The 23,141-nt window shown below is 38.6% G+C and overlaps 3 protein-coding genes across 4 annotated transcripts; 2 read left to right on the forward strand and 1 right to left on the reverse strand.

Annotated features, from left to right (window-relative positions):
• Positions 1–323: 323 nt before the first annotated feature.
• ercc3 (excision repair cross-complementation group 3) lies at positions 324–9,385 on the reverse strand. Its single transcript, XM_042492808.1, has 15 exons — positions 9,228–9,385; positions 8,278–8,477; positions 7,897–8,133; positions 7,741–7,790; positions 7,511–7,646; positions 6,437–6,607; positions 6,065–6,269; positions 5,507–5,821; positions 4,706–4,890; positions 3,927–4,129; positions 3,732–3,828; positions 3,468–3,585; positions 2,818–2,936; positions 1,588–1,734; positions 324–1,465 (listed from the first exon to the last, which is right to left on the reverse strand). Exons 1-15 carry the CDS (start codon positions 9,253–9,255, stop codon positions 1,328–1,330), a joined length of 2,349 nt encoding a protein of 782 aa, XP_042348742.1. The 5' UTR covers positions 9,256–9,385; the 3' UTR covers positions 324–1,327.
• A 963-nt stretch (positions 9,386–10,348) lies between these two features.
• gpalpp1 (GPALPP motifs containing 1) lies at positions 10,349–13,569 on the forward strand. Its single transcript, XM_042488098.1, has 7 exons — positions 10,349–10,569; positions 10,685–10,802; positions 11,289–11,381; positions 11,456–11,711; positions 11,975–12,139; positions 12,385–12,486; positions 12,602–13,569. Exons 1-7 carry the CDS (start codon positions 10,482–10,484, stop codon positions 12,818–12,820), a joined length of 1,041 nt encoding a protein of 346 aa, XP_042344032.1. The 5' UTR covers positions 10,349–10,481; the 3' UTR covers positions 12,821–13,569.
• A 643-nt stretch (positions 13,570–14,212) lies between these two features.
• gtf2f2a (general transcription factor IIF, polypeptide 2a) lies at positions 14,213–22,872 on the forward strand. 2 transcript variants are annotated; one of them, XM_042492817.1, is made up of 9 exons: positions 14,213–14,312; positions 15,309–15,382; positions 15,702–15,726; positions 16,596–16,734; positions 17,973–18,032; positions 19,486–19,567; positions 20,279–20,378; positions 21,479–21,622; positions 22,020–22,872. In XM_042492817.1, exons 1-9 carry the CDS (start codon positions 14,247–14,249, stop codon positions 22,140–22,142), a joined length of 813 nt encoding a protein of 270 aa, XP_042348751.1. In that variant the 5' UTR covers positions 14,213–14,246; the 3' UTR covers positions 22,143–22,872. The 2 variants fall into 2 exon arrangements, with proteins under 2 accessions (XP_042348751.1, XP_042348760.1); XM_042492826.1 differs by lacking the exon at positions 17,973–18,032.
• Positions 22,873–23,141: the final 269 nt, after the last annotated feature.

Here is a 23,141-nt window from a genome sequence, read left to right on the forward strand (position 1 = left end):
AGGAATTACTAATGTCTACACTTAAGTTCTTCAATACTTTTACTTATTGATTTTGAAGGTGTCATGTTCCATTTTGCTGCACTGCATATAACAGACTCATTTTATTACTTATTATTAATTTCTTAATAATTTTTCTTTCAGCAATTTCTTGTAAGAAACATTTTTAGAAGGGATACACAATAATATCAGCAAGTCATGTCTATCAGCAGATATTGGCTCTAAAATGAAATATCGAAATCGGCCAGCATGCTTAGTATTTCTACCATTATCACAAATGGATTCTTTTTAAATTGACAAAGTGAAAAAGGACAAAACATCAACTCTAAGTTGGAGTATTTTTCTTATTTTGCCCAATCAATGAATATAACATACATTGAAAAACATTGTGTTTCCTGTCTCTATCTGGTGGGCCATCCCAATAAGAGTATACATAATACGATGTTTATTCCACTACAGAGGAGACTTGATGATTTTTACAATTAGGTGGTGACGAAATGTAAAGTTATTGATAGCCGTATTGGTTATTGGCCAAATGAGTTATATAATATCATGCATCCCTAATGTTTGGCCAAATTTTAATGAAGAAATTACACAACAAAACATAGCAGTGAAAATGAACATCACCTGTGCTGTCAGCAAACAGATTATTGTCCACTCATTACGTTGGCTTAATTTACAATATTTTAATGTGGAAAATGAAGCCACTTACAAAATTTTTTACAAACACATCCTTAGTTTTGCTCCTCAGATCAGTGAATTACACACTAACAGCAGATAAGACACAGGTAATTCCATCTATCCATCATACTCTGGTCCACTGTCATCCCACGCACAGACATGTATGGTGGAATTTCGCATTTAATTTTGTGAAGGCCTGATTTTGCTTTTTAGCACAGACAGAGATAAAAAAATAACACTTTTAAAGGCAAAGTTTTTTTTTTCCAATTTCAAGAGAGAGACACCACTTGGACAAAGATTTCACCTGAAAATGTCATGCATGTAAGTGCTCTAGGAAGCTGGAGCTGAGACTTTCACATGTATCACAATGAGCAATCGAGCCCCACTGGCATAATTCCCTGCACTCTTAACCAGATGCATAAGTAACATTAGCCGTCACTGTTGCTATCAGACACCAGGAGGAAGCTATCTACAGTCAGTCATCATTAGTTTCGGATAATATTCTGGTTCAAATTATCTCTGGTCATTGCTCTGCTCTCCAGACCAGCTGGACCATCTGAACCTGCTACTGGTAGCCTCCTGTTAAATTTATCGTCTCCCTGTTGCTGCTGTCCCGAGTCTTCAGGTGTCATGGTTTGAGTCAGTGCATCTACTTTCTGAAGCGCTTGAATAGTGGATGCACGCTCTTGCTCATTGCGGACGCTTTGCTGCCTCGATTCTGATATTCCATGTAGACGGTGTCATCTGCACCTGACATGGAGCTCATGGTGCCTGTTCGCCTTGAGAACTGATGAGGAAGCAGGGAGAGAGAAAACAAGTAAGAATATTAGAATACACAATAGCAAAACTGTAAGCAAATACAGGGAATTATTTGTGCTTTCTGAGTCCAGGTTTAGAGAAAGAGCTCACCTTTGGTTGTCCGCCCACCTCCACCACCACTTCCTCCTCAGCATCCAGGTCTGAGGCAGCGAGGACCTTCTGGAGCAGCTGCTGTTGCTCTTCTCTTGTGGAGAACATTAAGTCCCCCTCCTCCATGCCTGCCAACTTTGTGATCACCTGTGAAACAAAAGGAGCATGATGACATCAAAATGGTATTTATAAATGGTCACAAGTGGTCAAAGGGTTAATAGATAATAGTCATTGTACAGGGACTCTTAAGTGAGCAAGTGAGCATGTTGATGCAGTTCCTATCATGCGACTGGTGTGAAACCAGAAGAATACAAACTTCCAAGGGTGAAAAAAAAGATTCATTTATATGAATATGCCAACAAGGTCTAACAGGAACTGCAAGAGATTTGGTTGTGTAAGACCAAATTATGATTGGCTTCGTAAACGCTGCAATTTCTGCAACATACTTCTTACATCATGTCCTGTCTCCTGCATGCTCTACCCACGCGCCACCCTTTGCCTAAACAAAACGGAGCATTTCCTATGTGAGACCACATCTGACATGGACAATCTCTTTGTGTGTGCCACCTGTGGTAAAGCGCAACTCCGCAAAATGTCTTGACCAGATTCTTATAAACATTTTCCCCTTTTTCCTGAAAAACTGCCAGAAATGCATTAAAGAAACAGTTGCATTTTGTCTTGTAAATGAACTCTCCTTCCCCAACTAAAATTGTATAGATGTATATCTACAACAGACCAGGTTGTCTCCTGATGTACCTTTGTGAGTGGAAAATGCTTCTTCTGAAACCAGTTCATTTATTTGGTTCATCCTTTGTCATGAGAGAATCACTCTCATATTTCTGTGTTGGTGAGTTCTGGACAGATTTACGATACACAGTCCAGCTAGACTGGATCTTATGAAACCAGACACTTGCGAAAAACATCATATTGTATCTATCTAGTCTGGGGCAGTTAAATAATGAACAAAGAAAATGTATTAATTATCAATTAACAATTAATTATTATTTATTAAATAAAGAAACAAACTTAACACTTTACTTAAATCATATTGTAGAAAACAAAATGGACCTTCAGCACCTTTAGATTCTGCGTATAGCGTGATCAAGCCTTCAGTGTGAGAGCTTATTCATATGAATGTGAGCCAAGAGTTCCTTGACAGAAATGCAGAATCTGGTGTACAAACATGGTGAAACTGTGTGGAGGTGATAAGATGCTGCAGGGCAAACATACCTTAAAGCTGTATCCCTGGTCCACCAGGAACCTCTGCCTCTTGGTGGAGTAAGCCATCTCCTGGGTGTCCTGAGATACCAGCGAGTAAAAGTATGCATTGTACTCTTCTGCTACCATTCCTAGACGTGAGAGATAATAACTGTTTTAGTTCATGGATGGAGATAAGACAAAGCAGCAATGTCAGCATGTCAGGGTTCCCACATATTTCATGGACAGAATTTCAAAACTTTTCCATGACTTTTCTAAGACCCCAAATATTTTTTTCCTTGCTCCACTTGCCCTGCGTTTTACAAACATGTAAGACTGAAAAATAGTTTCAGTCTCCCCAAATGATGTGTTAATGATTTGTTGAATACTGAAAAATCCAACAACAGCTTTTACAATTTCTGGCTGAGATAAATGGTGTTATTTTGGGAATTTTAAAAGAAAACATGCATTCCAATTCCATTTTCTAAAAAAAAAGAAAATCACCATTTTCATCACACAACACATTTCCAATATTTTTCCAAAACTTTCAATCATTTTTATTAATTCCATGACTTTTCCACACTTGAAAATGTGATTGTGAAATTACTTGACATTTCCAGGTCTTCCATGACCATGGGGACCCTGGCATGTGTCAAGCTTTTTTTTTCTTTTTGTAGACTAACCTTTCTTGGCTCGTAACACTCTGCCCAGCCTCTGGGCCTCTTGTCTGCGAGATCCACCATGGGAGGAAATCTGGATCAGGACATTGGCTTCTGGCAAGTCAAATGAGGTGTCTCCAACCTGTTCGGTAGGAGGGATGTAGTCCAAATTTTTAGCTGTCTATAAACACTGGTGTGGCTCCTACTGGCCGCAAGAGGGCACATGTTGCCTGAATGAGTGCAGTCCATATTACATACAGTAAATCAAAAATCGATCAATTGGTTTACCTTGGATATGAAAATGGTGTTGATTTTGGGGTTGTGTTTGAAGTTCTGTAAAATCTGCATTCTTTCCCCTTGAGAGGTTGGGCCATAGATGTACGGCCTTGGGAGGAATATGGGAGAGCAGATTTATATTTTAAAAAATGAAGAAATATGATTTAAAACATTTGAAAAGCTGCTCATTTTGTGAAAATAATTTACTTGTTTAGGCGAATGGCGTATTCCTTCAAGGCAAACACATTGTCAGCAAAGACGATGATCTTGTCGTTGCGCCGCTCGTGGAAGCGAATGAGAAACTGACAGGCGCGGAACTTATTGGGGTTCATTGTATAAAGCAGGATGCGCTTCTTCGTCTTAATGGCTACATATTCTCTGTAAAACTCTGGAGACATGGGGCACCACACCTGAAGCACAGACAAGAGACCACTGTTCAGAAAGCTTTGTAAATGTAAAACATGCTCACTTGTATGTGCTACATTTAAACTTGACTTGTCTGATCACCTAGTCATGTAATATTAGGTTTAAATAACCACAATGTTATGCTCTTTCAGATATCTTTGTTCACAAATAAATAACTTATTTCTTGGCTTCATCTCTGGGTACTGCACTAGAACATGTGAAACTCCAGCCCAAACAATTCAATGATCAACTTTTTTGCACGTGGCTCCACACAACGCTGCAAGCTGTCTGACTTTAATGACATAAGACAGTTCAGCATCTATCTTGTCACAAAGTCTGCACAAAAAAACAGGGTTAAATGATAAATCAGGAAGCAGATTCATTATGTTTTTGGAGCACTGAAGCAAAAAAGTTATGAGTCAAAATATTGAAAAAAAGAAGCAAAACATGGTAAAGAAACATAAACTACAAGAAAAAGAACCAAAATATCAGTCTGCACTTGCAGTTCATAGTCTACTAATTCTAAATAAAATATGTATGTTTCTTTATCTCAATTTATTGTATAATACTGGAAGACTCACCTCAGCACACTGGACTTTAGCAATGTAGCCATTATTCTGCAGTTCCATCCAGTTCGCCTCAAATAGTTTAGGCCCAATTAGGAAGTTCAGATCCACAATCTTGTCATCTTCTCTGACCAGTGTGGCCGTGAGACCCATTTTGCAGTGTGCCTGGACAATGGTCAGAACACGACGGAACATCTTGGCTACGGGGAAAGCACAGAATTAATATGTGAACACGTAGATTTATCTCACCAAAATATGCATCTACATTAGGCTTGGGCGGTATGTAACATTTCATACCTTCCTAAAATGTCACCAGGTTATACAGTATATGACGGTGAAAGTGTGCGGCTGTTCCAACAATTACCAGGTCTGGTTTGATTGAAATAAATCCTTAATTCACCAAGTTTGATGTAAAAACATGCTGATATTTCCATGATCTCTCTCTGCTGTTGCTGGCTGTCGGCTGTTTACTGTCCTGTAACTTATCCTTCCACCACTAGGTGTTGCGTTTCAGCTCAGCTGCTTGTTGCACCAGTAGAGACTAGAGACTGAGGTCTGGTGGTGCGTGCTGGATCTACATCAAATGAGTCTAATAAAAAGAAGAGCACCTATATTTATGACATAATTGAAAAACATACCTTCAGGATTTCTAAATACCCTGATATACCATAATACCGCCCAAGCCTCGTCTACATCATGTGTCTATAATCCCACTGTATCCTTAAGTGTTACTTAAAATAATCTTTGCATAACATAGTTACACTGGAAGGCAATAATGACTTGATCTTGAAAAAAATATGCGCTGTAACAGCTCACCAGGGATTGTGTGCACCTCATCCAGGATAATGAGCCCCCACTCCTGGCTCCGCATCCACTCCATGACTCTCTCAGCCTCCCAGGAGCGCTTGGTGGTGTGACCCAGCATAGAGTAGGTGCTGATGGCCACCGAGCAGCCGATGGGCTTGTCCTTGGCGTCAGAGGTGAAGCGGCAGATCTGAGAGTCATCTATTGTGGACCACATCTTGAACTGAGCCTTCCACTGTTCGACTGACACTGAGGAGTTCCCCAACACGAGGCAGCGTTTACGAACAGTGCACGCTGCTGTCACGCCCACCAGAGATTTGCCCGCTCCTGCAATGCAAAGAGGAGATACAATATTGAGACATATGTGCTTTTCACACACAGGAATGATGCTACATAAAGATTACTAAATATAAGAGTCCTTTGTTTTACTTAGGCTTAGCAATTGTTTTGTAAAATTTTATATCATACATTATTATTTCTTGTTAAATTGATATAATTTTGCCATCTCAAGACTGTATTTGTATTGTGAAGAAAGACTTTATTTCAGCTGCAGTGAACCAGCTGTCTCACCGCAGGGCAGCACAATGACCCCAGAGCGAGCACGTCCGTTCCCAAACATCTTGCGCAGACTCTTTTCCTGGTAGGGGCGCAACACAGCAGTGGGCTTCAGGTCAATGTTGATGTCTGGGTTGACTGTATCATTGCGAAAGTCGTACTCTGCTAGGAGGGGGTACTCGAGCTGAATACAACGCTTCTGCAGCTCTTCAATCATCTCCTAAACCAGATCAGAGGAGAACAGCTCAGATCAGGGCATAAAATTATGATTTTAAACATGGTACTCAATTTGAAATAAAGCCACAACACATGATCATAAAGCTCTACAGTAATGTTAAACATGTAGCAGTAAAAAAGCTAAAACAAAAAAAGAAATCAGTTGTGTACCTGGCGTATCTCAAAGGACACTGTCTGAGTCTCTTCCTCTTCTTCTTCTTCTTTATCCATCTGCTCATAGTAGCTGAAGATGTCCTCTGGGACCTGCTGGGTTGAAGCTTGTCCATCGCCAGGCTGCTGTGAGGTGGAAGTGCCCCCCCTTTCCTCAATAGTCTTGGAAATCTGTCAGAAAGAGACACAGAGGGACATTTGTTAGTTTCTGATGAGGGAAACAGTTCCATTTCTATGTAAGGGGGGCCCAACTCTCAGGTTTATTTCCAAAACTTGACTCGTTAATGCTTTTCGATTAGATGGTAGTATAATACGTAAATTAGAAAAAAATCCAAAAGCAAAGTGTCTACAGATAACAGAAGCTTAAATTCAATGTTTTAAGACTTTTTCTATACATAACATTCATAACAAAATTTAAGATTAATTTTCTTCATTTGCACACAGGTAAGTGCAAATGTGAAGTAAACAGACAGTATTAGGGTTCGTGGTAGGTTTAAAGGTTTGCAGCATCAGAAACTGGACTGTAAAGCAGGAGAGCTTGACTCATTTTGACAAAAAGAAATTACAAGATGGATAAATAAAATTAGATATAATGCTTGTGGCAGTTGAGACCTCAGAAATTAAAATATCATGTGCACAATCCCATTTTTAAGAGTAACCACACTGGTTGAAAATCTGTGTTGTGCTGCCATCTAGCAGTAGCTGCATGATCTGCCCCCAACCTGAGAAGTACAGCACATCAAAATGCATGATAGTGCTACGCTGCACTACACTCAGGTGTGATTTTGAGTGCAATGTTGGGTATTACCAAAAGTGTGACAAACTGTTTTAAATATTCAGGGGTCACACCAACAATACCTGTTATCCAGAGAAGTATTACAAGGGTGTTAGGAGAAACATGACACCATTTTTATCTTAACGACCTCCTCAGGTTTAAGCCTTAAGTCTTGTGACTTCACACAAAAACACATCTATGGGTTTAAAACATGTTTAAACTCATAGATAATTTTAAATTAAAACAATAATAAATGATTGTACATGTTTGTAAGTACAAAAGGAAGCTAGACAGCATACCGCTGACTTGCTGTGGATGACTTCAGTAATAAGCTCAGTGTCTGCTCCGTCTGCAGTGCGGAGACGACACTCACGGATCACGTTGTCCTGCAGAAGCCGCTGGATCACATCAGGGAAGGCACTCTCAACAAAATACCTGAGGTTTGACACACAGAACTCTTTAAGAACAGCACTGACATAATCATTAATGATGCAACGGCAGAGGGGATGGTTGTTTGAAATTACTTTACCTATTGTGCTTGAGCACCAGCTTGACTTTGCCGTAGCTCACCGTGCAGAGCTGTGAGAAGGAGAAAGATAAAATGCAGTGAAAAAATAAAATTTCACACACTATGACCTTAAAATCTCAAAAAACAAACAAACAACCAGATACTCTTTTTTCAGACCTTAATAAACTGCACAATTCCATCAGGCACAGATGTCTTGCTGAGTTTCTGCAGGTACTCCACAATATCAGAGGTCTGCAGCCCCACACTGACAGCTGCGTACAGGGAATAGGCCGTCAACTTGTACTCATGGATATGGTTAGGCCTGCACACAGGCTCTGCGATGGCCACCAGAAAATCCTGAGCATACTTGTACACTGGTGAGAAGGCTTCCAGAAAGATGTGTCCATCTGGAGCCTGGAGAAATACAGAAGAAATATAAAGAGACGTTTTTTTTTGTTTTTTTTAATATTGTGTAAAATGGACCAGAAGTTTTTTTAATTTAACTGTGATGAGTGAAGTGAGGAAATCAACAACAAAAAAATCAAAAACATGTCTTACCACCCAGAGGGGGCGTGCAGAGTGATCATTCTTCAGCAGCATCTGAAGACGGTAGTCTTTGGCTCCATATTCATCCAGTTTTGTACTGGACTCATCCACTTGTTTTCCTGCAGCAGCAGGTATCGCCTCCTGAGTGTCGTTACCCACCACTTCCTCTTCATCTTCCTCCTCCTCATAGAAACGCTTTCTGGACTTCTTGTCTGTAACCCGAAAGAAAACATTTTCAGTAATAGCTGTGGACAAATAGCAGACAGCAGAAATGCATCAATGAAATTTATCTTGTCTTGTGATTTTAACGCATCACTCCCAGTATCACTATACAATGACTCTTTTAACGGACATATGAATGAATCTATTTATTTATTTTTAATATGCAAGATATAGGAAAATCATTCCTTTACCACAGCTTGCTCTGCTCTCTAACCAGTTTGCCTTTTTGCATCATATATGCAGTGGTGGTATGTAACTATGGCATTAACTCAAGAATAAATATGAAGTACATGAGTTTTATGCATTGGCTACTTTTACTTTAGTAGCCCATATTTTCCTGTCTAAACTTACTTTGACTTATGTGACATTTCACTGCAGGACTTTAACTTGTAACGGAGTATTTTCACAGTGCGGTTTTCCTACTTTTACATCAGTAAAGGAATTGCATACTTTTTCAACACTGCATGTATGGCAATAAACGATTAAAGCACATGTACATGCCCCTGTGTGTTAATGTGCTTAAAGACACTGTGTGCTTCATTACAAACGCATCTCAGTCAGTAAGTCAAAAGGTATATGCCCGATTCCTACGTTTTGAAATCATGTTTTACCATTCACAGCGTGATAAATACATCAGTTTCACCGTTTCAATGCAACTGCTCCCCTTCATATTTGAGCTAAATTTAGCTAACGGCTAACTAACTGTTAGGTTAAACCGTAGCATTAGCAACTCAACTCACCGCGATCTCCTTTATCCTTTTTACCCATTTTACAATTTTTTTCAATCGGTGATTAATTTCAAAACATGACAGACATATCTTTATAATCTATCCTCCAGGAAGTCCACAAAGATGGACTATGTGGTGTGATGCAAAAGTTGCTACGACACATTACCGGAGTGTCGAGGATGCTAACATATCATGGAAACATACTTCCGGTCATACCCTTCAAAATAAAATATTGTTTGCGGAAGATGGAAGAAAAAATTGGGAGTATTGCACTTCGTCAACACACAAGGTGTAGGTAATTGTAAATTAAAAAAATAAACAAACTAAAAAAACAGAGGATCAATGTTATGGCAAATAGTCATATAAGAATAAAAAGCATGACTGTCCCAGCATACACTTTGTATAGGTCCATGGTAACAGTCTATAATAGCATCTGAGGGAATCTGACTATGGTTAAAGTTCCTTTAAACTCACATGGATAGTGTGGGAATCCAGATAAGAATAACTGATTTTAACCATAAGAGTGCTTTGCATGCATTTTTAGATTACCAGTCCATACCATGGACTTCTTCACAGTGTAAGCTGGGACAGTTGTTGCTTTTTATACTTTGTTATCTGATAAAGATTAATTTGAGAAGCACCACCAAACATATTGTAACTGAACACACAAGCTTGAACATGCATCGCTGGATGACAATTTTTTTTTTTTTTGGGGGGGGGGGGTTCAAATTTCTCTCTTTCCTTGGGGCTTGACCCCCGGTCCCCCGTAGAGATTATGTAAATGTAGCAAAGTGCAACTGATTACTAATAAATGAAATTAATTGGTGTAATTAATACACACCAGAAGTCTATATGACTGCATGTCAAATAGAGTAACAAGCAACAGTCCCAGGTATAGGCCTCAAAAGTAACCTTTCCAACACTGGCAATTACTCTAGACAAGCCCTCATCACTTAAAGGCACACCTTCAAATGGGTAGCCCTGCTGTAATAGAAATGCAAATCTCTGCAGAGCTGGGCTTACAGGTCAAGCCTAACTAAACCAAGGCCAAATGTAACACCTTATTTCTTGTGCTTTTATTCCTGCAGCACAATAACTTACTTCCGGTGTTTCTATTGTTGCCTTACTGTTTACTTCCTGGGTGAAAGGTCGGAATAGTCCATCGAGGTTCCCCTGGTTTGTGGAGAAGATATATATTTTTTTATTTAATAGAAACTTCAGAAACTACGCCGCCGAGCAGATAACGTAAAGTCATCAGTGTCAAATATGTCGTCTGATAAACTCATCGGACCTGCTTTACCCCCGATGTTCAGAAAGGAGGAGAGCGACGAAGACGCTGATGACGATGGAGGATGTAAGTCAAAATACAACATTTACTTTCGATTAAATGTGGTTGAAATCCCCCCTGTGTGTATCAGGTTGCTTTTTTTCCACGATAGCTAACATTTTTTCTCCTCTCCCCGTGTCAGTCTCCGGTCCCGCTCTGCCTCCCGATTATAAACGGAGGGAACCGTCGAGCTCCTCGGATGACAGCGAGCAGGAGGTGACGGTCAAAAGAGCAAAAACAAAACACACAGCTGCAGAGAGGTAGGTTCATTACTAGACTACAAGTCACTGAAATATACGCTTCAACAAACAAAGACGCTTAATGTGGCCTTCATGCTATTTTTGGGCCAAGTAACTCACTGCCTTCTCCCCTGCAAGAAGTCAAACCAATTTGTGTAGGTTTCAAAGGGTTCAACTACCATGATTATGTAGTGCCAGATAAAGGTTTGTTGATGTCGTTGTGCCCACCTGCTCTACCTTAATACAAAATCCTATGTATCGATGTTTGTGCAGAGCAGATGCTCTTTTTCAGATCATTGTTTTTTCAGACCTTGACCAACCCTGAGCTGAGCTCATACAGGTCTTCATCTAACCTTATTTTCCATTTTATTTATTGTGTCTGTTGTATTTTTGTATATAGAGTATTGTTTGTTTTGATGTAGAATGCCATGGACCTTTTTCGGTGTCCTTCATGAAGTTATTATTATTATTATTATTATAAAATTGTAATATGTGTCTTTTGAACAGGGTGGATAACACAAAGGTGCAAGATGATGATGATGGTTTCTTTGGACCAGCCTTACCTCCAGGATTCAAGAAACAACAGCATTCACCAGAAATGTGAGCAAGTGAATTACTTTTAATGTGTATAAATGGTTAATTATGGCAGCTGTAATTTTATTGTGTTCCCTCAGGCCGCCCTTGCTGGGACCAGCTTTGCCTCCCGGGTTTCGCAGAGCAGCATATGACAACGATGATGATGATGGTGAAGATGGGAATGATTTACCAGGGCCAGCACTCCCTCCTGGCTACAAGGCTGAGTCCTCCAGCAGCGAGGGAGAGGATGAGGATGTGATCGGACCCATGCCAGCCAAAGGAGCCATTGAAAGCTCTGTGGCTCTGGACTTTGAGCGCAGAGCACAGAGGATGAAAGAGAAGCTGACTGGAAATGTGAGTCATCAAAACCTCCTGTGCAGTTCAATGCTTACAGATTGACCTTTCTTGTTGAGAGGTCAATGTGTAGGCATTAGGGTTAGGGTATCTGTTTTATTTCATGTCCTTGTAAAGCACTTTGGTCAACATTTGTTGTTTTCAAATGTGCTATGTCAATGAATGTGACTTGACTTGACATGACAAACACGGACAATATTTGAGCCAAATTTCTCAGGCTAGGGTGTCTGAATTTATTCCTGTGTGTATTGCTGTGCAAACAGGACACTCCTGAGGTTTTGGCCAGAGAATCGTGGATGACAGAACTCCCTCCAGAACTGCAGCACATTGGTTTGGGGGCTCGAACCTTCAAGAAGAGGTCGGGTCCAGAGAACAAGGATCGCTCCATTTGGACCGATACACCTGCAGACAGGGAGCGCAAGGCCAGGGTATTTATCGAAAAATAACTTGTCCTCTCACCTATTATTGGTAATTTCTAATAAATGTCTTTTAGCTTTTATATTACTTCCCTGTATTTGAAACTCCCGCACACTGTCCAACTTGCAAAAGAAATACATAATAAATGGCAAACAGGTCCAACAGCAAGTTGAACAGTGTACCTACACGTCCCTCTCCTGTTTTTAAATAGATATGTAAAGTATTCTTTTCTTATGGGTCTATTCTCGACTGATAGGAACGCCATGAAAGAAAGCAGAAGGGTGAGGTGGAGAAAGACGACGTCCCACAACTCTCCCAGAAGGACGTGGAAATGGCAGCAAAAGTGTCTCAGTATAATGTAAGACATATTACCTCATCACCATTTTGATCTAAATGTCCCCATATAAAATAAATGCCAGATATTATTTACATTTTGTTCACATTAAACTTCTCTACCCACTCCCTGTTTTCAGGAGTCTAAACGTGCTGAGTCGCTGGTAAGCATGCACACAAAGAAGATGAAGGAGAAAGCAAAGGAAAAGGCTGACAAACCAGTCGAGAGGAGGCCGTTTGATCGAGATGAGGACCTGCAGGTGAATCGCTTTGATGAAGCGCAGAAGCAGCGGCTGCTGAAGAAATCTCAGGAACTGAACACACGATTCTCTCACAGCAGGGACCGGATGTTCCTGTGACAAATTGTCAAAATATAACAAACACGTATGAACACGCAGATGTCCAGTAACTGTCTGGCTGGTGAAATTTTCAGACAGGTTTTGTACAATATGGACTATGTTTGTATGGATACTCACATGTTACACAAATGGAGAATTGAGTTTAGGGACTGTACTTAATTTATCAGAGTGGGGGATGTGACTTTATTCATACACACACACGTATATATATTTATATAAACTGTATATATATATGTATGTATGTATGTATGGTGTGATTTTGGTGTCTAAAGAAAACATGTCTTTCAAACCCACTTGCAGATTTTGGCGATCTGAGGGCATATAAGGTGAATAAAAAATACTACCATTTCAAATTTGATATCCAACCCCTAAGCCATATTAAAAAACATTACTCCCTCCCAGGGGCTTAAAAAATATTTGAAGTCCGCATTTTGCACCACCCCCTCCCCTCTCACAAATAACAAACAGTCCCTTGACTCAACTAAATAGACTACAAGGACATGACGGGCATGTCCATTTATGGAAATTCATGTGATTGTCTGATTGTTGCATTTTCCAGGAGACACTGTACTGATAAAATAAATGACATGCTCAAATAAATGACATATTTTTCCTACACTGATGTGCAGTGATTTTGTTTTTAAAAAAACATTTTGTACAGATTGTTGTAAGGTCTATGCTGCATGCATTCACTGTAGCTTTGCAATGCTCCATAGGTCCAATAAACTCTCTTTGCAAACTTTTAAAAATCATGAAAGTTTGATTTTTAAACATTTGTATGTCCAATTCTAATTCATGCTGTAACCCTTTGAAACCTGAGCAAATTGGCTCTATTTCTTGCAAACACATGGGAAGAAGGCAATTAGAAATGAGAGAAAATGACCCACATATCAGCGAGAAATTAGAAAATGTACAAGAAAGTTACCTGAAATTTTGAAAAGAAAAAGAAATTTCGATAAAAAAAAAAAAAAAAAAACCTGGAAAAATCATAATGATTTTGTGATATATTTTTAAATATGTAATTCTGATATTTATAAATATGGTTTTCCCCGAACCATTTTCTTATCTCTATAGACATTTTTCCCTAGCTATTTGAATGTAACTTCATGTATCTACCACTGTCTTTTGATTTGTAAAAACATTATTTACCAAGTTGCGCATGTTTTGGAAGAGATCAAACCAATTTGCTCAGGCTTCAGTGGTTTTGGTACGTTTGAAAGGCATCTGAATGCATCACGAGGAAGTTATACCTATCCAGGTTTCAAAGAGTTAATATCTATAAACGTGTAGGATATACTACGTTGGTCAAAAAGCGAAGGATGTATACAAACGGTTTTGGACCTTCAGAGTTGCCATATTTTTAATTCCCTCCACGCATGCGCGAACCGCCTACATTACAAGCTATCAGAAGAATCATTTTGAAAACATGTCAGAGAAAGGAGAAGTGGATTTAACCGGTGCCAAGCAAAACACGGGAGTGTGGCTTGTAAAGGTGCGCATATACAACTCATTTACGATATTAGTTCATGGGCTAAAGGGTGTTTCATTAACTTAAACGCAGCTAAAGCTAACTAGTGTAGCTTAGCATCCACCGCAACGATTTAATGAAACCGTGCGTTGTAGCACACGCTGGCTAAGTTGATTAACTGTTAGCTTGCTAAACTAAACTGCTCACGACTAATCGTTACCGATTGTAACATTGTTTTTCTATAGTCTTTTGACGACAACGTAAAAAACGCGGTTGAGTAATAACAGAAATCATCAACGTAAGGCATTTTAGGATCGGTGAAAAGTAACTAACTCAGTAAAGGTTTGCGTAGCTTAAAATGCAACGATAGCTTCCAAAGTAACACTCACATTTCTTTCCAATGGTCATAGTCAAACAGTTTAATCCCTCTAAACTTAACGTCATGTTTTAGTGCCTACATGTGTACTTATGTTAATACCATTAAGACTAATCGTTACCGATTGTAACATTGTTTTTCTATAGTCTTTTGACGACAACGCTCAATATAACCTATCAGGTACAAAAATGTTTCAGAATGGACTAATACCTGTATTAATGTTGTCTTGGTCATATTGTTAGGTTCAAATATATCTATCTATGTCAGTGTTGTTATATGAGGAGTGGGTCACTATGTCAGGTCGCAATAATTCCAATATTTTTGAAAATTTACTACTACTTGTATAAATATCGTAAATGTGGAGTAGCTCAGCCAGTCAGGTACAAAAAACTATAAGCGTGGACTACTACCTATGAAAAAATATTGATGTATATATATATATATATATATATATATATATATATATATATAATGATTTGCTTTAATATGTTGAAATGATATGGTGTGCAGTGGAGTAGAGTTACAAAACTGATTTTCATTGTTCAGGGCACATTGACAATGAAGATCTATTCTATAACACCAAAAGGGCCAATTGTCAATGTAAGCAGCCCCTGATAATACATACCCATGTTTTTTTAATGCAGGTGCCCAAATACCTCTCTCAGCAATGGGCAAAAGCGACTGGCAGAGGAGAGGTCGGGAAACTCCGAATCTGCAAGTATGAGAAACAGCTGAGCATCAATAAATATCAAAATATTAATGCCAAGTTTGTTGTGTTTGTGTGTGTCTGAGTTTAAATCAAGTGATGTAGTCAGTGTACATCATGTGACTGTACATTTGGAAGGGGAAGAGAGAAAATGAGAAATTAGTTTGTGCTGATGAAGGGTAAAAATATTATGGTGAATAAGATAGTTATATAAGCTGTGTTCTTTTTGTCTTATTACTAATGCATTTGAAATGACACTGAATACCCTGTTATTTTTTCGAATCAACTAATTCTTTTTTTTTTTTTTTTTGCATTATTTTTGATCTCCAAGGAAAGGAAACCAAGGAAAACCAGAGGTAAATGATGTTTGATAGAAGTACAATGGGGTGGTTATCTGCCACATACAATGCCATGTAGTATATTTCAGTATATGCAAAAGAAGTCACACTTACTTCGTTGGGATGTCATAACTTTGCTCCCTATCATTCTCCATTTATGGTCAAACTTAAGTGAGAGCCAAATTATTAAGTCATTATTATGACTTTGGTAATGGATTAGATTTTGCTGTGCCCTTTGAAGTTCACATAATTGATAATAGCTATGTTGTAGATATGTGATGTTATCCACAATAATTAGTATTGGAGAAATGAGAATTCATTTATAAAAGGTTAACACAATGTACCCCTTTGTTTCAGTGCAGACAGAATTTTTTGTATACATTTAACATTTCACTTGCAATCTGAATTGTGCATGTTTAAATGTAGTTGTGCATTGTGTAATTCTTCACCTTTCTGCATGACCCTTTTGTAGGTTTTTATCATTTTTTGTTTGTTTTTGCCCTGAAAGAAATAATTTATGATAGCAAAACTTAATCTAGTGAGTATGTAACTTTTAGTTTGTGACATTTATGTTTTAATATATTTTTTTAAATTATTATGCAGTCAGTCAAAGCTAGCCAAGTGTGTTTCTTCATATTACATCTTATTGTGAACTGTTTGTTATCCAATATCAAATTCTCTAAATTCTTCTGACATTTTCTTAAGTATATAATAATAATTCATGATTTTAAGCACTTAACAAATATATATGGAACTATTGGGAATAGAACAACTGACTATGTGTGCATGCCCTGCCATACTGCTGTACTAGACACAGAATAATGGCTGTAAAATCAAAAGTAAGGAAAGGTTCTGAAAAGATTAAGCGTGTACACCACTCTTTACAGGTGTCTTTCACTTTGAATGAAGAGCTGACTGTGATTGAGGGTATAGAAGACAAGACGGTGTCTGCACCTCGTGAGCACCCATTCACCATGCAGTTAGTGGGAGGTCAGATGTTGGCGGTCTTCACAGAAACTTCATCAGGTGAGTTTTGGATGTCCTTTTTTAAGTCCAGCTGGAGGACGCAGAGTGTTTGCGTAGAGCACGTCTGCTGCAAGATGAGGCACCCGTAACAATCCACGCGTTTAGTTTTCTGTGATGTGAAATATCTGTTTGTATTCGATCCTGGAGGTAAGTTCTGTGTGATCAGGTGGTGAAGGTGCCCGTCCTGCTGCTCTCTGTACAGCTTGCTGTTGTCGTGCACAGTCTCTCCTTTGCCTGCCCTGCTTGTCTCGTGTGTTATGAACTCTCAACAGACTTTTCCTAGAGTGTGAGGTTGTCCACAGACTTAACAGAGTACATATATGTAATGTACTGTTCATACTGGATAAAGTAAACACTCAGTGGAAAACAGAAGAGAGTTGGTGTGTTGGAAGTGTGTGTTCATCCAGTCCTATCTGTGTTTCTCTCTCTTTGTATAAAAGAATTTTAGTTTCTGTGTTTGTTCCACTGTAAGTCATTTGTTTGTGGTTTGACTTTTCCCTGCCAATCACCCCGGCAGATTGGGTAAATGATCCGGCACAATGGCCCCATTTGGAATTTGTTTAACATAGCGTAGATCAAGATCAACACAAATCATTTCTGAATTTGGCGTTGATTTTTTTTGTGCATGGGTTTCTTTGGTTTGAATTTCACCAGCCCTGTCTGCCCTCTGAATGTGATGTTGTTGTTTTGTTGCTATGGGTGCTTACTTTGGGTCACAGTCATGGGCACATGTCTCAGTGTGAGTGTGTTTTAGGGCTGCCCAGTTGAAATGTTACATATGTTTTTTAAAAAACACCTTGACGTAAGACTATTTTTTCAGTGGAGACCTCGCAGGATTCACAACGTATGAAATTCAGTAAATTAAAAGAAAAAGAGAAAAGGAGAGAGAGTGAAGTTCTTGTTGTACTTCCAAATTGCAGTGTTAATAACTGGAGAAATGCACTGGTAATGTACTGTTTTCATGTGAAAATGTATGGTGTTTCCAGTTATTGTGCAGCCCTGCCGTGGATGTGTATTTGTGGTGGGACAGGGTATCTGTGCTCGCTTTTTTGTGAGGGCATGCTTGCTTTGCTGATGCGCACGGGTGTGTACTCATCAGAGATTACGCCGAGACGCTCTGTGTGATTTTTCGTGTGCGACTAAACCCTGGGTGTGGTTCTTGTTGTTCGATCCCCTCCTTCCTCCGTCTTCCACCCCTTATATTTTCATGTTTACCATCCCTCCCTCCCTTCCTGTAGGCCAGTCAGAAGAAAGATCTGATGGCAGCAGCTCAGGTTCGGGGGCGGGGGCAGGTCCAGGTGAGTCCTCCGTTTTGACAGCAGGTGACAAAGTTGCACCTCTGGGAATCAGACACACAGAGTGTCTTATATTTTTATTAATAAAGGGCGTTTGTAGTATCATAGTAGCAACCCATATACATGCTTTGGAAGATGCATGTATTGGTACCAAAACTGTTAACACATTGTCCTCATGGAAGTGCCCAGTTTTGCCCTGGAGCATCGTGCAGGCCTCTACTTTTTGAGCATAGTTGTACAATTCCCGTGAAGCTTCTGCACTTAGCTCTTGACTGGAGGATGGATAAGAAAGTCTGTGGTCAGACTGGTCGATACTGCACCTGAGCAGATCTACCTGCTCTTGGTGATTGTTGTAATGCCAGTCCAGTTGTGACATTAGGCTGGCAAGGAGAATTAATATCTGACACTTTCTAAATATTAGTTTAGATCCACTCTTTGTATATTAGCAAGCATCCTTTAAAGTAAATAAGTATGACTCTGTGATGTGATCAATGAAGTGTTGATGTCTGTGTTAATGAATTCAAGATTTTTATTGTCTTCTTTGTTTTTAAATTCAACATGCGCAGAATTACTCATTCACATTTTGCTTTTGTTTGATGAGACTTACAAAGCTGCTGTATGTGATTCTCAAAGTGGGGTCCCGAGACCACCACAGGGTCTTTGAACAGTTTTCAGATTATCATGGTATAAAACATATTTTTGATTTCATTTATTTATGTTTAGAAAAGCTTCATAATTCTAAGGATATTTTTTTTGGAAGTAGACTATTGAAGTGTAAAAAACTGGGTACATCAAATTATTTCAAGGGATGCAAGGCGGTCCCCGGAAAATATTCTACCTTGTAAGGGGACATCGGCTGAAAAAGATTTGGAACCTCTGTTATGTGAGACAAGTTGTCTTGGTCCTTCACTACCATTGCCAAAAAGAGCAAACAACAAGGTTTTTATAATTTTAAAGTATGTTTACAGAAAATGACACAGAATTGGGAGATTTTTGTGCAGAGTACAGAGAAATGCATCAACTGAATTCGAATTAACTGTGAGCTGAATTAATAATAACTGAGAGGGCACAATCAGGTGTATATGGCTAAAGTGGTTTGTTGTCACATTATGATGAGTTTAGTTTACATAATCTTAATGACTGAAGCAAATGAAATGTTATGGCATTTCAGAAATTGACCCCTTGTTTGCTCTGACATATTTCCCTCAACTTCAGTAGAGAGCCTGGACTGAACTAGGTTCATATAAAAAACAAAAACATCTGTTTCTGGAGTGAATGTTTTCCTTTGAACACATTATCCATTCATTCAGTGTCTTCCTTATTAACTTTTTTTTTTACACATATGCAACCAATCCCCCTTCCTCACCTGTGAAGTAAACATGCACTAAAAATGCATTCGGACAGGTGGACTTTAAGTTTTTATTGTGGTTTGAATTAACTGTCCTCTTTTTTTCAGATAAAATAGCGTTGGAAGGAGTGGTAGTGCAAAGAGCAGAGTGCAGACCTGCTGTTAATGAAAGCTACATGAGGCTGAAGAGGTGAGTATTTTCCAATCGGTGTGCACACACGAAACGAAACATGAAACTGCATTCGAATTTTCAAACGAGAGAAATCTCTTATTTTAATCAAGGACACAGTTTGTGTTGTCTGGTAGCCATCGCCTGTCAGTGATGTCAGGGTTATGGTTGTCTGCATGCCATTGCTTTCTAACTAGTTTTAGTCCACATTTTTACAGTGCACTTTTTAGATCTTGGTTGTTTTTAACTATATGAGGGATTTTCGTCCTCAGATGTCTGGATCTAGAGTTATATGAAAAACAAGCTGAGCAAAGGTTAGCAGCTTGGCTCCAGCCCCCGCCGTGCCAAACAGTTTGGAGAAATACTGATCTGTAATGTGAAACTGCTTTATTCAGTTTTATTATTGGTTTAAATCACTGGGTTCATTTGTTGGAGAGGAAGACACCTCTGAAGATTGTTCAGCTTCCAGTAAAAAACCTCCTGAGCAATGAACACTAAAGGAATACAAAATGGGAGAAACTGACTGCAATGTTGGCATTGCTTCGTCCACTGTTTTGATCGAGAGACCTCTAGTGGCAAAAATGTAGACATTGTAGATTTAATTGCAGAGCTATTGTATTGCATTGCATTTTATCACATAGTTGCGTTTTTTAATCCCAGGTGCCTCAGTGTACACTGTATATGTCTAGTATTGTACTTGTGCAAGCAAAGTAATTCTCATTATGTTAACAGGTTACAAATTGAGGAGTTGTTGAAGCCAGTCCGGCTGTCACAGCAGCTGGATAAAGCCGTCACCAGCAACTACAAACCTGTGGCCAACCATACTTACAATGTAAGAAAAGCATCATATACAGGACTGTCTTGTTTAATTACTCTTACTCACCTTTTTGCTTCATCCAACATGTTGCCTATAATACTAACAAAGTTAATTGATGCATCTGGACAAATATTCACCATAAATTAAACAGCACATTAAAATATTGTTGCTTGTTTTAACCAATTGCTAAGAATCTTGTAAATTTTACATTGCTGCTAAGTACATTGTTTGTTTATGATCCGGGGGATAAACTGCCCGTGTAAAGCCAACAGTGGTGGAAGAAGTATTTAGATCCTTTACTTAAGTTAAAGTACTAATACCACACTGTAAAAATAATCTGTTTTAAGTAAAAGTCCTGCCTTGAAAATTTTACGTAAGTAAAAGTAAGTATATTCAGGAAAAAATGCTTAAGGTATTAAAGGTAAAAGTACTGCAAAAAAAAAAAAAAATCAAAATTATTTTAAAAATAAAAGAAACATACCCTAAACAAAAACATATTTTTTTAAAGACACCCCAAAAATGTTAAATTATATAAATAACAAACACCCCCAAAACTTATTATTTAAAAAAACATACATAAACACACAAAACTCAAAATTATTAAAAAATAATAAAAAAGACCTAAATGTTTGTCAAAATAATTTATGTTCCGTCAACTGACTGATTGTTTAATCAGCTAATCATTAAAGCTGCAATTGCATAAATTTAATGCAATTTATAACAAAACATCAGATTTTATAAACTCTTGTTTTTTATGCAAAAATCTTAAGCTGTGAAGTAACTAAAGTGTTCAGATAATGTAAAGTAAAAAGTAACATATTTTCCTCTGAACTGTTGTGGAGTAAAAGTATAAATTTACATTTAAAGAAAATACTCAAGTAAAGTACAATTACCTCAAATTTGTACTGAAGGACAGTACTTGAGTAAATGTACTTAGTTACATTCCACCACTGAAAGCAAATGTCTAGTCTCTCCACATTCACAGTATGGTCATAGAATATGGCAATGAATGGAAACCAAAGGGAGGAAAACATTTAAGAGTCATTATGACGTGCAGAGTCACTGGGCAGGTGTATGTGTTACCTGACCTCTGTCTGTTCACTGTTTTGCTGCAGCTTGAGTATGAGCGCAAAAAGAAGGAGGAGGGCAAGAGAGCAAGAGCAGACAAACAGCAAGTGTTGGACATGTTGTTTTCTGCCTTTGAGAAGCACCAGTACTACAACATCAAAGACCTGGTGGACATCACCAAACAGCCTGTGGTAAGACCAGAGGGCAACACGAGGGTTTTGGTTATAACACACTGTTTATATTGACTGATTTCAGTGCTCTTTACCCCTGAAAGACCAGGCAGATGTGGGTCATTTAGACTCAATCAGGCCATGGGTAGTTTTGGCCCTGGTCTGGATCAAGATTTCTCCATAGCACAGTAAAACTGTGGTAAAACGCTGGTTTTGCTCTTTTGAATAATTCAAAGAAGTTGCCCATTGTACTTAAACTCAGGTATGTGAAACTTAAAGATGTTTCCTTTTTAGTACAGGTTTTTCTAGTGAAAACTGTTGATTACATGCGCTGTACACAGTATTTTAAAGCTTTGATTCACACGGAGCGAGCATGACATTAATCTTTTCTCATATCCTGTATTTTTTTCCCTCCCAGATCTACCTGAAAGAAATCCTGCGCGACATTGGCATTTACAACGTAAAGGGAACACACAAGAATACCTGGGAGCTCAAACCGGAATACCGACATTACCATGGCGAGGAAAACACTGACGAATAGTTTCTGACCTCCTCCACGGCCGACAAACAACCTTATCATTTGGTGAGGGGTCTCTCCCGGACCTAGCCTTGGTTGGATGTTGGAGTGCTCTCCTGATTTCCTGACAACAGGTCTCAAAACACAATGGATGATGAGGTCAAGCAAAGGTAGCATTTTACTGGGAGAAGTTTTTGCGTCTTCTTGTTATTTTGTAGGAAACGACGAGAAGGGACATTAACGGAGGTTTTACGCTCAAGTTTGCACCGCCTCTTCCCGATGTGGTTCTATAACAGCTTCAGCCCGCCCGCAAGGTAACAGAACCCAGAATTAGTCGTTCATTTCGTCAGAGTCACAGTACGTTGTATTTTCCGAAGCAAAAGATGCATCTATGAGCTCTGGTTATTTTTTAATGTTTATATATCATGAGGTAACAAGGAAATTGTAAGTAGACTAAGGATGTGACACAGGTAATGGTGCTCACCACTGAAGTTTCTTTTACTAGATGCTTTTTAATTTTACTTTTCTTTTTTTTAAATACATGTCCTTTAATAAAAAAAAAATGCATTTTAGGTTTAGATTTCTGTGCCATGACTTGGGAAGACCGATTAAACCTGAAATTGCGTTGACTTAATTTTAAGACTGTCCCTTTTTCTCTAATTCTTGCTTCAGGTGACCTCGTATTAGCTCATCTAAACTGTAATTTTAAATTGTTTTACATTTGATTGACTTATGTAATAAATGTGTTTGAGTAGAAAACTTTTTTTTTTTTTTAAATCCAACTTTGTAATAGAACAGCATCAAGTCTCATTTGGCTTAAGAACAGCAGTAGTAAACACACGCAATACACTTATTTAAATTGTGAAATACAGAAGACACAGTCGTGACAACCTTTCATCCCCTACAGCTCACCTGGTTTAATTTATCTGGCTTAATACTCAGTTTGAGCCTGTAGTGCTCTATAACTCAAGTACTTTGTCTTGTGGCACTTTATCGCTCACTTTTCAGCCCATTAATATTGAT

This window comes from Plectropomus leopardus, chromosome 1 (assembly GCF_008729295.1).
Source record: "Plectropomus leopardus isolate mb chromosome 1, YSFRI_Pleo_2.0, whole genome shotgun sequence".
NCBI lineage: Eukaryota > Metazoa > Chordata > Actinopteri > Perciformes > Serranidae > Plectropomus > Plectropomus leopardus.

Excerpts from the sequence above, each read along its gene's own strand:
- ercc3 (XM_042492808.1), bottom strand. The coding sequence starts at position 9,255 with ATGGGTAAAAAGGATAAAGGAGATCGCG. Across the intron at positions 3,829-3,926 it reads TACGCCATTCGCCTAAACAA|GCCGTACATCTATGGCCCAA; the intron begins GTAAATTATTTT and ends ATTCCTCCCAAG. Across the intron at positions 2,937-3,467 it reads AGTGTTACGAGCCAAGAAAG|GAATGGTAGCAGAAGAGTAC; the intron begins GTTAGTCTACAA and ends TCTCACGTCTAG.
- gpalpp1 (XM_042488098.1), top strand. The coding sequence starts at position 10,482 with ATGTCGTCTGATAAACTCATCGGACCTGCTTTACCCCCGATGTTCAGA. Across the intron at positions 12,140-12,384 it reads ACAGGGAGCGCAAGGCCAGG|GAACGCCATGAAAGAAAGCA; the intron begins GTATTTATCGAA and ends CTCGACTGATAG. Across the intron at positions 12,487-12,601 it reads CAAAAGTGTCTCAGTATAAT|GAGTCTAAACGTGCTGAGTC; the intron begins GTAAGACATATT and ends CCCTGTTTTCAG.
- gtf2f2a (XM_042492817.1), top strand. The coding sequence starts at position 14,247 with ATGTCAGAGAAAGGAGAAGTGGATTTAACCGGTGCCAAGCAAAACACG. Across the intron at positions 14,313-15,308 it reads CGGGAGTGTGGCTTGTAAAG|GTGCCCAAATACCTCTCTCA; the intron begins GTGCGCATATAC and ends TTTTTAATGCAG. Across the intron at positions 20,379-21,478 it reads TGGCCAACCATACTTACAAT|CTTGAGTATGAGCGCAAAAA; the intron begins GTAAGAAAAGCA and ends GTTTTGCTGCAG.